The 16,975-nt window shown below is 39.7% G+C and overlaps 1 protein-coding gene across 1 annotated transcript in view; it reads right to left on the bottom strand.

The window, feature by feature from the left end:
- Positions 1–16,975, bottom strand: part of COL16A1 (collagen type XVI alpha 1 chain) — a 178,165-nt gene that overhangs the window by 66,500 nt on the left and 94,690 nt on the right. Inside the window, exons 15-23 of the mRNA XM_063312279.1 lie at positions 15,770–15,805; positions 15,192–15,254; positions 14,548–14,592; positions 14,369–14,464; positions 13,853–13,891; positions 13,674–13,718; positions 10,670–10,705; positions 8,603–8,713; positions 8,427–8,462 (exon numbers count right to left, since the gene is read on the bottom strand). Of these exons, the coding sequence (XP_063168349.1) occupies positions 8,427–8,462; positions 8,603–8,713; positions 10,670–10,705; positions 13,674–13,718; positions 13,853–13,891; positions 14,369–14,464; positions 14,548–14,592; positions 15,192–15,254; positions 15,770–15,805 (507 nt within the window). The remainder of the gene's footprint in view (positions 1–8,426; positions 8,463–8,602; positions 8,714–10,669; positions 10,706–13,673; positions 13,719–13,852; positions 13,892–14,368; positions 14,465–14,547; positions 14,593–15,191; positions 15,255–15,769; positions 15,806–16,975) is intronic.

The following is a 16,975-nucleotide window of genomic DNA, read 5'->3' as shown; positions in this document are numbered from 1 at the left end:
TCTTTGCTTTCCAGCTGAGAAAAGCAATGTGCTGAATTCACTGTCTTGGTCCTTCATGGGGGGAAGGGCTCTCTCCTCATCTTTTGATTGTTTTGTTAATTGTTAAGTCAAAAACTCCCCTTGTTTCCCTTTGTTTAAACTACAGCTCTGGGTTGATAAATTATAATGCTGAGGTTAAAAATATAGAGAAAGCAGAAGTCACTTCTTACTGCTCCCCATTCAAGGAAGAACAGTTTTTTTAAGCTGAAGAGCAGTCAAAAGCTAAATTTATTCTTGACCTTTATTTATTTATTGTAGAAATGTATAAGGCCACTCTATGACAACTCTAGCAAAAATAATCAATTAAAACAAACAAGCAAACAAACAAACAGCACCCAAAAGCCAGGAGAAACACAATAAGGCATGCAGGACTGCCACTCACTCTATCCCCAAGGACTGGAGAATCAGCCAGGTTTTCAGAGGTCTTTTGAACATGGACAGAGTGGAAGCCACACAAATCTCAGGGTAGAGGGTTTCTGTTGTCCTCTGGAACACCATCTTCCCTGAGGCATGCTCCCTGGATGCCACTAGATGGTACAGTTTAATTGATGGGGCCTGGAGCATGCCAACTCTGCCCAATTGTACAGGCTGGGCAGAAGCCATGGAAATTAGGTGGTTCCTTGGCTAACTAGGCCCTATGCACAAAGGCTTTTATAGGTAATAACCAGCACCTTGAATTGCACCCAGAAGTTTACTGGTAACCATTGCAGCTCATGGAGCAAAGGGTTAACATGGGCCTGATGAAATACAGCCATACTGTAATTGCCAGTACCACCACATCTGGAATCAACAGCAGCTACAGGAAAGCATAGCAAAGGCAGTAACACAGAAGAAAGGTTATGATGCTGGTCTCCTGAAAAGCCTTTTCTTATGATTGATTGATTGATTGATTGATTGATTTATATATATATATATATATATATATATTAAGAAAGACCAAATTTATAAAGATAAGAACCACAGTAGGTGAGATGAAAGAGAATTTTTTGAGATGAAACAGAGCTTTAATTTTTTAGATGGGAAAATGGCAGGGTTCAAAGCCTTAGTGATTAATTCACGTAAAAAGAAATTAGCTTGAGAATTCTGATCAACAATGCGCCATGTAGGTTGAAATGGTGTTTTAAAGTAAATAAGCAGGTTCCAGATGAAATGACCCATTTATGAGGTCTACATCATAGAAATGCAATTCTTAAACATTCCTGATAATGCAGATTGCAATGCAGGCTACTGCAGTTTTCATTTATACACAAGATCTTTTCACTGCAGCCATAATATAAAATAGAAATTGAAACTGCTTATCATGGAGTTTCTATTTTCATTCAGTAGGGAAACCCAGGACTATTGTGGTAAGATTTTTAGGATGACAATATGGGATCATATCCTACTTTATCTTGGCTAGCAGGATCTTTGGAATAGAAGGAAGATGATTTTTTCAGAACTGCCTCTACAAATAGTTCAGAGATGCAGACTATTTAACAAAGCTGGGTTGGCAGCAAAAAAAAAAAAGGATTAAACTTTATTTTCTTTTTCAAGTGGGTGGTTTTGACTTTTTGGTTTGGTTTATGCCTGGATTCTAGTGTGGATTTTTTTTTTCATTTGGAGATTGCTGAACAATTTATTGTTATTTATTGATCTGAGATTATTTGGGGAAAAAAAGGTAGCAGCTTTTAAAATACTTTTATTTTCATCTTGGCTTGGAGTGGGGACTTGTTTTTTTAGTATGACTCTTGTGGAAGTGCTGTAAAAGTAGGCATTTGTTGTGGTGGCTGTTGTTTAGTTGCTGCTTTGTTTTTGTCTTTCATTATTATCATTACTATTATTATTTAAATATTTTTTTCTTTTTTCTGTTTGTACTTTTTCATGTTCCTTTTCTTTTTATTCTTGAAAAAGTTTGTCTCCATTAAATGAAAATTCCTGTTTCTTTTCCCCCCCCCTTTCCCCCCTTAAACTGTGGAAATAATTGGTTTTCCTGTGTCTGATTTCTTTCATTTACGTTGTCTTTAGTTGTTTCCCAGAATGTCCTTCTAAGAGGAGACAAATGCTTATTGTTTAGATAAATCAGTCACAATGGCTAGGTTCATGCATTGCACTAACATACGAACAATTTAAAACCTGATGATGATTTTAAATAAGAAACCCCCAGTGCGCTCATTGTCACTCATGGGGTAATTAGCTCTTACCTGGACCACTGCAATGCACTCAATGTGAGGAGGTCAAGCCACCTGGAAGCTTCAGCTGATCCAGAATGCAGCAACTCATGTGATACGGGCCCAAGTGTGGCCCACTGTTTTGACAGCTGCACTGCTTATCCCTTTGCTTCTGAATGCAATTTAAGTTTCTAATTATCAGCTTTAAAGACCTGCATGGCTCAGAACTTCATTATCTTCAGGACCACTTACTCTCTGAGGTGGAAGGGAAGGCTCCTTCCATGTCCCTAGTCCAAGCAGCATTTCAAATTTGAAGAGACTCCACCTTGATGAACCCACTAAAAATGAGGGTTGGAAATTCCTTTTGCTGTTTCCAAGATTAATATCAATCCAGGGCAATATCCAGCCGGGCAAGTTTGAGAAAACAAGAACATTCAGACTTCAGGAAGGTCTCTTCCATGCTAGTCTTGGGGTACATACAACATCCTGGAAACTGCAAAAGAAATTTCCAACCCTCATTTTTAGTGAGAACATTAAGGTAGAGTCTCTGTCAGTGATTCTTCCTGTCAAGCTCCCCAATCAAACATTTCCAGAACATCTGATTGGACTCGCATGCATGAATGGACCTAACACGGGTTGGGACTTGCGGGTCAGCAGAGTTGGGAGGGGGAACATGCCAGGAGTGTGAAAACAGCTTGTTTGGACTAACTCTGACATCCAAGGTCGAGTTGCTGGACGGTTGGAGACCTGGCTTTGTGCCCAGGCCTGGGGCCTCAAGCGTGTAGATGGTCCCGTCACTTGGCTGTATTAACATTCATATATTGCTCACTTGGTGGCCATGTATATTTATTTTATATTTTAACTGTTTTAATTGTAATTGTTTTATAGTTTTATTGTTGTAAGCCGCCCAGAGTCACTTGCTGAGATGGGCAGCTATAGAAATCAAGCAAACAAACAAATAAATAAGTAAATAAGTAAATCTGTGTGAAGCTGAACTGACTGGCACAAAGAGGGGGGCTGCATGCCTGTGAGAGAGAGGGGGAATTGTACTCATTGGGTCATTTTACTGAGGGACAATGCGGGAACTTTCATTCACAACTTTTTTCACTCTCCATTAAAGAGAATTCTACTATAATCACGTATGAATTGATCTTAATGGCAGGCTGAGTAATACAGTCATTACACTTCCCAGTTTCTTCCCACCTGGACTCAGTTGTTGTTTATAGGATAGGCTGCTGATGGATTGCCTTCTATCTCCTGATGGTTTATGTCTGCCTAACCTCTCTTCCATTTCTTTCCTAGCCTCCCCACATTCTGTCACACTGCATATGCATTTGTTGTGTTGTTTCCATTAAACATATAAGCTTAATATGTAAGTCAGTACATATCCTTCCACATAAGAAAGTTCATTTAACTGGAGAATGCGCCTGTTAATTGTATATTAGAATCAGTCAAAATCTGACAGAAGTTATAATTTTGTTTACTAAATCTTCAAACATGGTAGTAAATAAGGATCTTTAAAAAAAATATTGATGAACAAAAACTAATGAATATACTGCATTCATTAATCACTATGGCACTACTAGGGACCATCCAGATGTTTTATATAGGTATTTTAATATCTTTTTAGTTTACTGGTAAGATGATAATTATAGCTAAAGATCTGAGTTTTAGATCCTTTCTCAAATCATTATATTGTTCAGCTAAATTTAACCCTTGTACACTGAAAACGTTATAACCTTATATGCTGGAGTTTAATTTCGTAGCTGTACGGCAACTTTTAAGTCCTTCACAGCAAGAATATCTATTTTTTTCAATCCCACATGAGACTTGTTCCCACCTTGATTAATTTGTACTATTTTGATCCTCAGTTAATTGGATGGGTAAATGTAATATTGATTCTATTGAAATATCAGGTCATGCCCCAGTAACACTATGTATTTTAGATGGAACTTCATGATTAAAGATACTTTTTAATAACATAGATCAAATAATATTTTGAAGTTTTTAAAAAATAATTGAGAATTTAATGGTTGCTTGGAATAATTTTAAGACATACATTTATGGTCCTATTGGTTCATGAAAAAAGAAAAAAGAAGAAGAAAATTTGGAGATTAAAGCTAAGGAACTCTTGACCACATATAAAAAACAACCTACACCAAATTTTATAAAGCTTTTATGTTGGCTAAATTGGAACTTAATTCTCTTTATGGACTTAATATAGATTACCAACTGAATTGTATAAAGCAAAGATATTGGGGATGAAGAAAAAGACCTGCTAATTTATTGGCCTCTTGACTGAAATGGCACCAACATTGTACAGTAATATCATTTCTACTACGTTGAGGGCAAAATATATGATTCTTACTTAATAAATCACCATGTTTTTATTTATTTAGACTCCTGAGAATACTGTAGACAACCAAAACAAAACAAAAAACCCCAGTGGATCATCGAACAAATCAGCCCAGAGTCCTCACTTGAGGCACAAATGACCAGGCTCCAATTATCCTACTTCAGACCCATTATGTGAAGACCCAGCTCTCTGGAGAAGTCCGTAATGCTGGGAAACTTAATAAGGTGTGGTTCCAATTTTTGGAGCAAGTTTTAGCCAAATGTGATTTTTTTTTTTAGGAATTGGATTTGATGGTAGCATTCTAATTCTTCATTTGCAGTTATTAGAAATGAAATTATTGCTGCATCTATTGTGAAGCTCTTGATGACCAACAGAAATCCTAGATTCCTCCAGGATTTATTGGAAGGGGACAGGAAAAACTTCCAGAAATTCCAGCAATTGCTTTGCTTTCACTTTAGAATCCAATTTGTTGCCCAGGTTGCCAAGACAGGGAACTTTTCAGTCTGTTGAACTTTTCTGTGAACTGGGGAGGCAGCTGCTATCTTAATTAATAAGTAATGCCCCGGTAGTCAGAATGGGAATCTCATGGCATATGCCAATGCTATGTTCTGTTTTCTTGCTAATGGATGAGCAATGTTTTAAATGTATGAATGTTTTAAATCAAAATGAATTAACATAGTAGATCATTCTGGAAAGCTGTCGGGTTACTCATTTAACTGACTGAATCACACTTCCTAAAGGCTCTAATCTATCTGTAGAAATCTGCAGAAATTGTAGCGTTACTCAGAGTTGGAACTGTTTTAAATAACTTGGAATATTTATGCCAAGAAAGGTTTCTTTATTTGTAGATGGAAATATTTCTAATTGTTTCCCTCAGCTTTATACTGGTAGACATAAATGGTTAAAAAATATCCAGTGAGTTCATAGTGAAAGGTAAATGTGGGAAAGATGAATATTACTTTAAGATTGATATTTGTACTGTAGAGGAAGTTCAATATTAATAGTAAAGGTATTAAGCAGATTAATAAATTATTAAGAAAGTTTTTACGGGAAGGACAAACACCTAGATTTTCTTTATTTAAATTTCAATATTATATGATCATGGAGGTTTAAATTTCCGGACAGCTTAATCACTTTACATACATATTTACTTCTATTTTTCCATGAAAAACAATGATCAAGTCCACAAATAAGAAAATTAGTTATGTGATCCCTTAGATATCGCGGCAAGGCTCTGCTTCCTCCTTTATTCATAATTCCACACTATTGCCAGCATTAAGGACTGTGTGGCATATTGGGAAGCTGTTGGGAAGAAATAAAACTTTGACATTCATTCACATGATAAACTTATACTTTGAGAAAAATCTGAATTTGAAAATAATAAGTTTTTAAAATATATATATATAAATATTAATACTTTAGCATTAGTAATACTAATCAGTAATTAGTAATTAGTATAATACTAATTAGTAAGTAATACTTGAATACAGGTATTAAGGTGAAAGGTCCCCTGTGCAAGCACCGAGTCATGTCTGACCCTTTGGGGGGATGCTGCTTTCGTGACGTTTTCTTGGCAGACTATAGAGCGGGGTGGTTTGCCATGGCCTTCCCCAGTCGTCTCCTTCCCCAGCAAGCCGGGTGCTCATTTTACTGACCTCGGAAGGATGGGAGGCTGAGTCGACCTGAGCTGGCTACCCGAGAGAGAATCCAGCTTCTGCTGGGATCGAACTCGGGTCGTGGGGAGAGTTTTGGTTGCAATACTGCCGCCTACCACTCTGCACCATAATACTTTAGTGGATATCATTTATTTGCATCTTTGGGGTAAATAGAATACCACATATTAAGAAATCAATATTTAAAGTCTTAAAAGAACATTAAGTATGCTTCTTATTACAGTATTTCATTTCTGCACCAGTGACTTACAGCATCTTTATAGCATTTCCCAGCCATCACTGAAGTGGTATAAAGCTTATCTGCATTACTATTATTTTGGCACAATGATGGCTCTAGAAGACGCTATGAGTCACTGGTGCAGAAATGACCTAGTTCAGCAATTTTTTTTTCCATATTTATTCGACACCTCAGAGAACATTTAAAAAGGATTGGCTGTCAACTTAATAATGCAGAAAATGTAAAATGATATCAAGGACACTTATACATAAGATAAAGTTTGCCACACTATTGTTCCATTCTGGTTTAATAGCCCTAAGTTTGTTAACATGGCTTTAAAGATATGAATGTGATCTTGAATTATATAACAAAATGTGGAATTCTTCAATATATGAATAACTATGGATTTGCCAAGTATAGGGTGCAGCAAAAAATGATGTCTTTTTTTCTGGTAGAGGGCCACACTAGATTTATAATCTGAGATCAGGGGCATCCAAGGAGAGGGAGGCAAAAAAAAAGCCAAGGTGGCATTGTGTGAAAAGGGGTGGGGCTTTGATCATGTGGTTGTGGATATCGCCTTGACAGTTTAAGCCCCACCCACTCCACCACCATTCCTAGCAGATGCTCCTGTCTGCCGCAGATGACGTGCATCAGCTCCCCGTTGAAAGACAGCCTGTTACTCTTTATCCAAGTAATGAGAAAACTACCCATATTGTTCTGTGTGACCCAGGTTTCATGTTTGGTGTATGTGAATATTAATGGGCAACAATACATTATTTTCTTCTTGTTTTGTAGCACTTGTTTTTCTTTATTTCTGTATAATAAACCAGTAACAATAAAGATTAAACCACTCATGCTTTTAGATTTACAGTTATTCCTTTGCCAAGCGTATGCATGGAGACTTACGCTTAAACCATGTCTCTGCTCACCAGACATGCAGCTTGCTCCTTCATTATTGGGCCTCCTGATGGCCCAGTTGCTTCCTCTGTTCTCTCTCATCACCGCCCATCCATGCAAGTCACTGAGCTGAATTATTTTTGCCCCCTGAATCATACACGCAGAATGTTGCCCAATTTCTTTTCCCCAAAAGTCATCTCCAATTCTTCCATTATTACTGTTCACTGGAGCATAACATGCAGTGATTAGCAATCTATTGATTTCTACCTCCATATGCATCCATAATAACCAAACTGTCATTAATTCATACCTACTGACATACATTTTAGCCCTTCCATTCATAAATAAACATAAAGGCAAAAATGTACGTCAGTAAATTCTCTGCATGCATTCATCATCTGTACACCACAAGATCAGGCCCCATTTTTTCTGAACTATTAATTTCTACCCCTTTCTCTTTGTTTCAGAGGCACACAAATAAATCCATAAATATATACATCTATATTTGTTCGTCAATTCCTGTTTGTTACTGTTTGCTTCTTTTAAATTATAAGTCACAATCTTCCATATGCCAAGCTGCGCCCAGAAATATTGACCTCTGCTTCCTACCATGGCTTTGGCCAACTGACACTGTCACATAACTCTTTTTACTAAGATAGATAAATGCAATTCATTTCCCTAGTATAATGCATATTTGTGCATTATTTTTAACACAGACTTTCTATGCAGACTTTCCCTTAATGTATCGTTTTTAAATTGAAAATGTGCATTGTGATTTAAAAAAAAAAGTGAACATGACTTCCGCTTTGTGTCTTGGGCTGAAATGGATTTTGATCAGTGCCCATTTGAATGCTAACTAACCCAATTCATCTCCCAACCTAAATCAGAATCAAGGGTCTGGTCTGTTCTAGCCTAGGACTGGCTGAAGTCTTTTGTATGCTTTTAAAACTGGAACTACCAGAGTCAAGAGGCGCAATTTGGGAATTTCAGTTTGCAGATGATGTGTGAATCATAGAACGACACCTCTAATCTTTTCCATCCTTTCCCTCTACCTTTTGCTTGGCCTGTCTTCTTCTGAAGCTGAATCCAACACTTACCCTGTTGCCTTTGGCTCCTGGAGGCCCAGGTTTGTCCTGCAGAAGAGAAAAGAAAGGCGAACCAATGGAAGCCCCAGTTCCACTCGCAATCAGCCAAGCAAATCCCCCTTTTCCAAGAGCATCTTGATGACTTCTCCACCACAACCTGAACAAAGCATTCTGTAAAGAGGACTCACTGATTTGCCTGGTTTCCCAGGTGGTCCCTGTTCCCCCTTGGATCCTGGCTTCCCGGGGAGGCTGATTAGGTTTCCTTCAGAAAGACTGGGGCAGACTTCACACGGATCACCCTGTTGGGAACAAGCCAAGATGCACTGAGGTAAAAGAACACAAAGGAACCCCAAACCAAGGCCATCAGGCAAAGAAAACGGGTCTCACCCCCTCATCAATAAAAGGACTTACACAAACTGTGTTCCACCTTGATTCACCTTTTAGCATGTCCTATATTCCTATCCTTGCTACACTGATAGAAATTGATGGAAATTACCTTGCAGTAATCATATGCAGGGGCACCCCAAACAAGCTGAGGTCTCAAATACATGTTGCGACATCACAATGCAAACTCTGCCCATTGCGTATTTTTGTTACATTGCAAGGCAAGTACCAAAGGGGTAGATTTTGCACTGTGATGTTATAACACATGGTTTATTGTTTGTCCCCCTTTGCCATCTCTGCAGGTGCCAATGTTCATATGCCCAGCTACATAGTTTTGGCATGGTATAGCTCTCTGCACTGATTAAACACCATGAAAAAGCATACTGTACCCCATGGGATGGTTCAGCCTTACTGATAATATTCTTTGGATGTTCCAGCAAAGTGACATGCATGGCTAATCTTGTATGGGCTTGAGAAACTTCCTGAGAATTACAGGCCTGGAAGATAGACCAGGAAGTTGAAAAACAGCCCAGCAGAAGGTGATGGCAAACCACACCCATATTGTTAGCAAAAAAACTATATGGATGTGTCCATAAAGTCACCAGGAGGTGAGCTCTATTGGGAGGAGACAAATATACTCATATGACTGCTTTGCTCTGTAGACCAACCTGCCCAACTAGATATTAATAGAAGCTAATATTTGTAGCTCAGGGTTAAACTGTGGAGTCCTTGGTGCTCTCTGAGCCTTGTTGTTTTTTTGCAGACATTTCATTGCCAGACTAGGCAATGAAGTTCAGTTTTTTCACACTGAAGATGTTGCCTAGTCTGGCAATGAAATATCTGCAAGAAAACAACAAGGCTCAGAGAGCACCAAGGACTCCATAACTAGATTTTTTTAATTATTATTTTCTATCCTGCCTTTATCATTTTTATAAATAAGTCGGGGAACATACCAAATATTCCTTCCTCTTTTCCCCACAAAAACAACCCTGTGAGGTGAGCTGCGCTGAGAGAGAGGGACCGGCCCAAGGTCACCCAGCTGGCTTTCATGCCTAAAGTGGGACTAGAACTCACAGACTCCTGGTTTCTAGCCTGTTGCCTTACCAGGCTTACCACTCAAGAAGTGGTCCAGTTCAGAAACCCAGATAGCCTTAAACAGAAGCCCTTCCTATCTAAAGAGGTAAAGAGGAAGTTTCCAAAGTGGGGAATTCATACTTTATAAAAATGATAGGGATTTTTTTTTAAGAATAAGTTGTTTTAATTTACAAACATATATACTTCTCTGTTCCTACAGCACTCTTTTTGGGTGTGGCATATTTTAGGCTGCCTTTTTTTTTTTTTTTACTGCAAATGGATTTTTTCCATGCAAATGGATAGGCACTGAAACATCCAAGTTTGAGATTAGAGGGAACAAACTGGGCCTCCAAACTGTGGTATCATCGCCCTGCAAGAGGAAGGCTAGGTTTCCAACCAATGAACCAAGATGCTCCATTTTGAATCCTCCTTCCCTTTTTCTCCCTTTCAAATTTTCTTTTCTGGTTACCATTCAACATTTTATGATTACTGGACTTGCTCAGTTCTAATGGGGAAGAGGGACACCCCATTTAGATTGGATTTCTTGGAATAAAGTTTCACTTTGGCAAACTTTGGTGCTTTTCCAGATGGTGCAGATACCTAAGAACCTCGGAAAAGGTCAAAGTATGAGAAAAAAGTCTACCTAGTTTTGCATCCTGTTTCTCAGAGAAACACATCAACCATTTCTCAGTGGTCCCCATTTGGTTCTAATGCTATTGGACTCCCAGTGGGAGAGCTCTTGGCTTCCTCTTTGCCCCTCTAAAGCTCTGAATTGATCCTGCCTTATTTATACTCACCTTTTCACCTTTCAAGCCTGGGTTCCCTGGTTTGCCCTGTGGAGAAAGTGGAATGACTTAATGTTGCTGATGAAATGCTAATAAGACCACCTCCTAGCTATATTTCATGTACACAGGGATATGAAAAATGTGGCAATTTGCTTTCTGAACTTACTTGAAGTCCCCCCACCTCCACCTCCCCCCCACCACAAGGTCAGAGTCATTAAGTTCAGAGGAACTTCATCTCAACAGAAGATGAATACAAGGAGAAAAGTAGGATTGGAGACAGAGTAAGAATCTTGGTATGAGACTTTTTGGGTGTCTGTCCTGCTCCCAGAAGCATAGTAGGAGGGTGGCTGACCTCTAAGTTTTTTATTAAATGGTATGGCCGAGAATGGCTCAAGCAAGCACCCCCTCCCCAATTTTTGGCTGCCTCCAAAGACCTGGGGGCAGGTCCTACCTACTCCCTCCATGGATATTTGCTCCAAGGCATCCTTCAACAACTTGATATCCTTTAGATGTGGTGGTTTGACTCCCTTAATCCCCAGCCAAATGGAATTAAAGCTTGGGGAAGTCTGCTGTAAAGGAGACCAGAAATATCTGGGGCTGTGTGCCTGCCAACCCTCTTTCTCTCCTGGCCAACTCTGGTTTCATTATCAACAGAAGTCAAAAACATGGTCTGCTCAACACAGATAGAAGAAAGTTTTACTTTTCTGATCAGGAAGACCACGGATAAGGAAGGATCATTAATACTTCCTACAGTTGTCTCCAGGTGTCACTTGTCCTTTCTCTGGAATAAGGGGATGCCTACTAATAGTATTTATTTTTATGAGAAACTCACTTCTGGAGATGAGTCCAGAGCCCAGAACTGAAGACAAGATGGCAACCCTAGCTGTTTGGAAGCAAGTCTGCTCCCAAACAGTAGATGTTTGGGGTGAAATTAAGTAAAATGTGTAGGAAAGAGGAAAAAAATTAAACTGTTTTCCCCTTATGCTCCTTCCTTCCCTCCCTCCCTTTCCTCCTTCAGCTTCATCAAAGGACCTCTCAGGTGTTCACCTAATTCTACAAAAAAGTTTTATTTCAGAATGTACAGAAAGCTTTCATTGCATTACAGACTTTCATTACGTACTCAGATGTAAGAAATAGGTATGTAATAATCAACAACAGAATGGTATGTGTATCTGTGTGTGTAGGTGTAATTTCTTTGCCTGATATTGAAGCCAAATGCCAAGTGAGCTTCACTGGTGAAGAGCAATCTCAGAAGAGCACTTTTATGGCCTCTATCATCCAGAGTCATAAAGTATTAGTAGGACCAATATTTTTTAGCTCCATATGAACTAAACATAGACTAGCTTTGCTAAAAGTTCACTTCCCAGACATTATGGTGCACACACATAAAAGACATAAAAACATAACTTAACAGAAGCAACTGATGGGGAGGGGAGAGCAAATGCTGCCAGTTTCCCACAACAACTGCTGTCCACAGCTAAACAAGGAATGAGAGCTGTCAAGGAAAGGATTCAAAGCAAGTGTTTCTCAGATTGCAACATTCACCAGGAAATGTGAAAATAGACAGCAATGGAGTTGGACTGGTTCCCAAGGATAAGCTGCTAGAGGACATGTACCCAGAACACAAAATAACAGGACACTACTGGCATTTCTATGCCTTTCCTTCACAGGAAAAATAAGCCAGAAGTAAATACGCAAGTAGGAAGAGAAATTACATACACTATATACATTTACACACTTGGTACATACTGGGGGCTTTGGGGCACACATTTCCCCAAAAGGAAAAGCAACTATAGATGAAATTTACTTTCAGATGTAGAAAAAAATGGTTAGCCTTTACTGAAACTGTTGTGTAAAACTTGTATATACTTATATATGTGTATGAGAATAAGAGAGAGAGAGAGAAAGAGAGAAAAGGGATATCTATCTATCTATCTATCTATCTATCTATCTATCTACCTACCTACCTACCTACCTACCTACCTACCTATCTATCATCTCCAAAACATAGCAAAATGAAAGCAATTCTCTCTCTTGTTTTCTGTTCTTTTTTCCCCTGTTGTTTTATTTCTTGTCTTTCTTCAGTTTAAATAAATACTACCACCGTCCCATGAAAACAACAACAACAACAGGGTGGGAGAAAGAAACTCAGGATCTAACCCTTGGGACATGCTTACACCGAGCCAGATTCTTACTCTTTATAGAAGCTGCTGTGCATCAAAACTAGGGGTGCGTGTATCTGCAAGGAAGACCAACTTTTATCTTCCTGCAAGAGTGGAGAGTTCCAGAGGATCAAGTATTGCTGGGGTCTGAGGGCAGCCCATGGCACAAAGCCAGACTCTTTCAAGAGATTCTTCTGTCCCACATCTCAAATGGGAACAACTTTTTTTAATTTAGAAAAACCCAACAAATTCTTTGGCTGCATGCACACAACATAGCTACTTACATATCCAGTGGTTATATGTACACAATACACCAACTTTGGTATGATTAATCTTGAATCTTGAAGTTTTCTTGTGGCTTACAGCATCATGTGAACCAAAGCCACTTTTATGGTTAGAGTTCAGTGTATTATGCAAATCCTGAAAAGGGGTTTAATAACCAGGATAATCACAGTCTGTAAATAAATCTGCTCAATCCAGGAACATCTGTGTTGTTTCCCAGTAATTGTTCCTGGCTTCCTTCTTAACTATGCCCAAATATTACAGCCTAAACTTCTTTTTATTTAGTTCCCTGCAGCTACAAAACTCTTGTTTCTGTTTGATGAAATGGATTTCAAGCCATGGAAGAACATGATTACAACTGGAGGGAGCCAGGCTGAAGATATCTGTTTTAAGATAAACTCATCAATGGATCATCCAACTTCCCAACTATTTCTATGTGGTCACATGACTTGGGTAAGGCAGCCCAATCAAGAGCACTGAAGTTCCTGACAGCCCATATGCTATGCAATTAGAAGCTCCATAGCTGGTGTGTCCTTTGGTTCATTGGTCTGTATGCTGGAGAAAGGACTTACTGGCTTCCCAGTGGCTCCACTGTCCCCTGGAGGTCCTGAACTCCCCTGGAAATAGAGAACAAGATTGAAGTCAATGGAGTTTGGCCCAGCAGTGACACTGTTGAGAACAAAAGACATGAAATTCATTTCAAGATTGGGACCACTGGAGGCCACAAAGCTCCTATATGTTCATGACATACCTCCTCTCCTTTCAAACCTGGGGGACCACCGGGATTGCCCTGAAATGAAAACCAGACTGTTAAAGCTGGTCAGAAATGAGCCATCAAAGGCACTATTACTGGGAGGAAACACAATCTTACAAAAAAGATCAGATCTGTGTTCAGTAGGTAGTCTATCAGTATGATGACTTCTGGAATTGTGGCAGAACTTTCAAAGAGATGCTTTGAAAAGTGCATTGGCTCAAGGAAGCAATCTTCTTCCCAGTAATAAAACAGCTGTCCCCAGCTGTTAGCATGTGTGTCCACTGCAGCAAAATCAAAATTCTATCACAGGTCACAGAGAATATAACAAAACTTTACACTAGACTGGACATGAAAACAGAAGAAGGCAATGACAAGTTACTGTGCCTAAGAAAAAGACACAGATATTTCTATGAGGCCACCAGGGGTCAAGCTTAATTTGAAGGAAACTCTACTTTTAAAGAAGATTTATCCTCCAAGAAGGATAGTAGTGGTGAGTCAGAAAATAATCCTTACTGGTTTTCCTGGAAGGCCAATCCCAGCTGGGCCTGGCAACCCTGGGGGTCCTGGTTCGCCAGCAAGCCCTTCAGGGCCAACAAAACCTGGATCACCCTAAGAAAAACACAGGCATTAGTCATGGTTATCTGTCGAAAGAATGCCTCCTCCCCCATCCCTGTCTTCAAGGACCACAATACCTTCTGGCCTTTGGGCCCTATCACACAAATCTCTCCAGGTCGGCCCTAGAAAATAGCAAAAAACAGGGTTTGTTAGAAGAGGACCCTTCCTTACACTTAATGAAATTCACTTTCAGGCTCTTCAGAGATGGAATCTGGAACTCTGTAGGCTTTGGGTAAGTTTTAGACAAGAGATTTTCTTAACCCTGAATGTGCTCAGCTCTCCCTTTAGTTAGGAAAAGAATAGGAAGTGGGACATGGGGTTGTTATTGGCCAGGGCTATTAAGCCTTTTGATTGCCTGGACCTGGCACACATTTCTTCATACTGGTAGAATATGGCCCAGCTTGGTCAACAGTCCTCAAGTCATGCAACAGTTTGGCCTCTAATGTAGCTACCTTCATCCAGTTCCACCTGTACAGGTTAGCAAAATAGCTAAACAGGCTGTGAGACTATAAATATTGAAAATAAAAAAGCCTGGCTCTGCCCCACTCCTCAAAGGTACAAATGGGTGGATTTCTGATCCTGGTAAAAATGGTATTTGAACAGCAATGTAACTCTCAGGGCATCTTTTGAGCATCATCTTATACAGAATAGGAAAACAAGGGGCCAGTGGCAGCAGAAAGGACATGGCACCAAAGAGAAAGAAGTCCATTGTGCAACTTACATCTCTCCCAGGGCTGCCTGGTCTGCCTTGAAGTCCAAAGTCACCTTTCTCACCCTTCTGCCCCTGCAGAAAATGACCAAGAATGACAGAGTTTAGTAGGCAATCCAGTTTTAATTCAGCCACCATTTAAGTTCCCTCAGCCTATAATGTCATCACTAACTATAGTTCTCTGAACTGCTACTTCCCCAGTTGGTATTAGGACTTGTTAGCTGAACAGTGAACCACTATTCTTACTGAGATCACACTTTCCATGATCATATATTAATACCCAGAAAGGAAGGGCACACTTCCTGTAGCAGAACTGCTGGGCATGAAATGTGATGGAAATAGTTTGGTGGACCACCTTCCCTTAAACTTGCCACCTTTATTCTCCAAAGCTGGGAAGCAGAGAGGTGCAGGTTGGATCAAATTGTCAATCCAATCCAATCAGATGCTTTGAATCAATTTGGGAACTCTGCCTTGATTCAGTTTTGAAGCTCTGAATCATGTCAAATCAGATTCTGGACATTGGCTCAGTTGTATCCCCTTCTAACTGAATCTCTGAACTGAATCCTTGCACAGCCAGTTAGAAGACTTACCTTCTGCCCGAGAGCTCCAATCAATCCTGGAAGCCCCTGGAAACAACAAAAGTATCCATTAATTAGCAGTGCAGAAATTTATAGTGTAAACTATACTAAAATTTAAGAACCAGCTACCATGAAGAATTAATTTTATATCCCTAAAACAGCCACTATCCAGCCAACTAATGTTGGCTTGAGATCTGGGATTCAAAGTCCACCATAACTAAAGGGTACCAAGTTGCAAAAGCATGCTGGCTTGGGGATTTACAAATGTGTTATTTGGAGTGGAGATCCCAATTTATTCATGTGTTCAGAGAGTTTATGGAATTAAATATGTAGAGTCTTCAGAAATGAAAATTGGCCCACTGAAAGAACATGATGGAAGGAGCTGAGCCCTGAGAGTTGGATAACACCCAGCATTATTTTCCTGATAAACTCTTTTGCCACCTGATGGACCTGCATATGTTTTCCCTTCTTAGTGGTCTGAGGGTTGAACTAGCAGTGCGTGGGACATTGGATTGCATACCAACTCTACAGCTCAGTTTTGGTCTTAATCTCTTCTTGAAGGCATGGAGTTTAAGGAGGCTTCTGAAGGAAATGGTGACAATGGCAATGAAAAAACAGCTAGCCACATAGCTGCTCTCTTGTCATAAAAAAGATGGATTCTAGATGCCAATAACTAAGACGTTCCGAGGGTGGGAAGCATATCTCAGGAAGAAGAAGTCAGGACATAGTCAAGGACATGGAGGGGACTGGGGAATTCTAGGGCTGCAAAGAATCATTTCGACCAGTGTTTCTCAGCCTTGGCAACTTTAAGATGTGTGGGCTTCAACTCCCAGAATTCCCCAGCCATCATGACAAGGAGCTGAAGTCCACACATCTTAAGGTTGCCAAGGTTGAGAGACACTGATTTAGACCATCAAGTCCAAGCCTTTGGTTACAGTAGGAATTCCAGTGAAAACATTTCTGACAGGTGAATGGAAAGCCGCTGCTTGAACAGATCCAGTGAAGGGAGCCCACCACATCTCTGGGTACCTGGCTCAGCTTATTTCTTTACACTCCAAGCCCAATCATAAGAATGCGTCAAATACTGCAGATAAAATATATGAACATAAAATTCCTAAAAGTGAAAATGAAAAGGTGAAAGACAGGCCTGGAAGCGTTAATAGCATAAAAATGGCACCAACCAACTTCTGTAAGCTGTAGCCAATGATAACCATTCTG

The sequence above is a fragment of the Candoia aspera genome, chromosome 10 (genome assembly GCF_035149785.1).
Source record: "Candoia aspera isolate rCanAsp1 chromosome 10, rCanAsp1.hap2, whole genome shotgun sequence".
Lineage (NCBI taxonomy): Eukaryota > Metazoa > Chordata > Lepidosauria > Squamata > Boidae > Candoia > Candoia aspera.
This window is presented reverse-complemented; position numbering and strand designations above follow the sequence as displayed.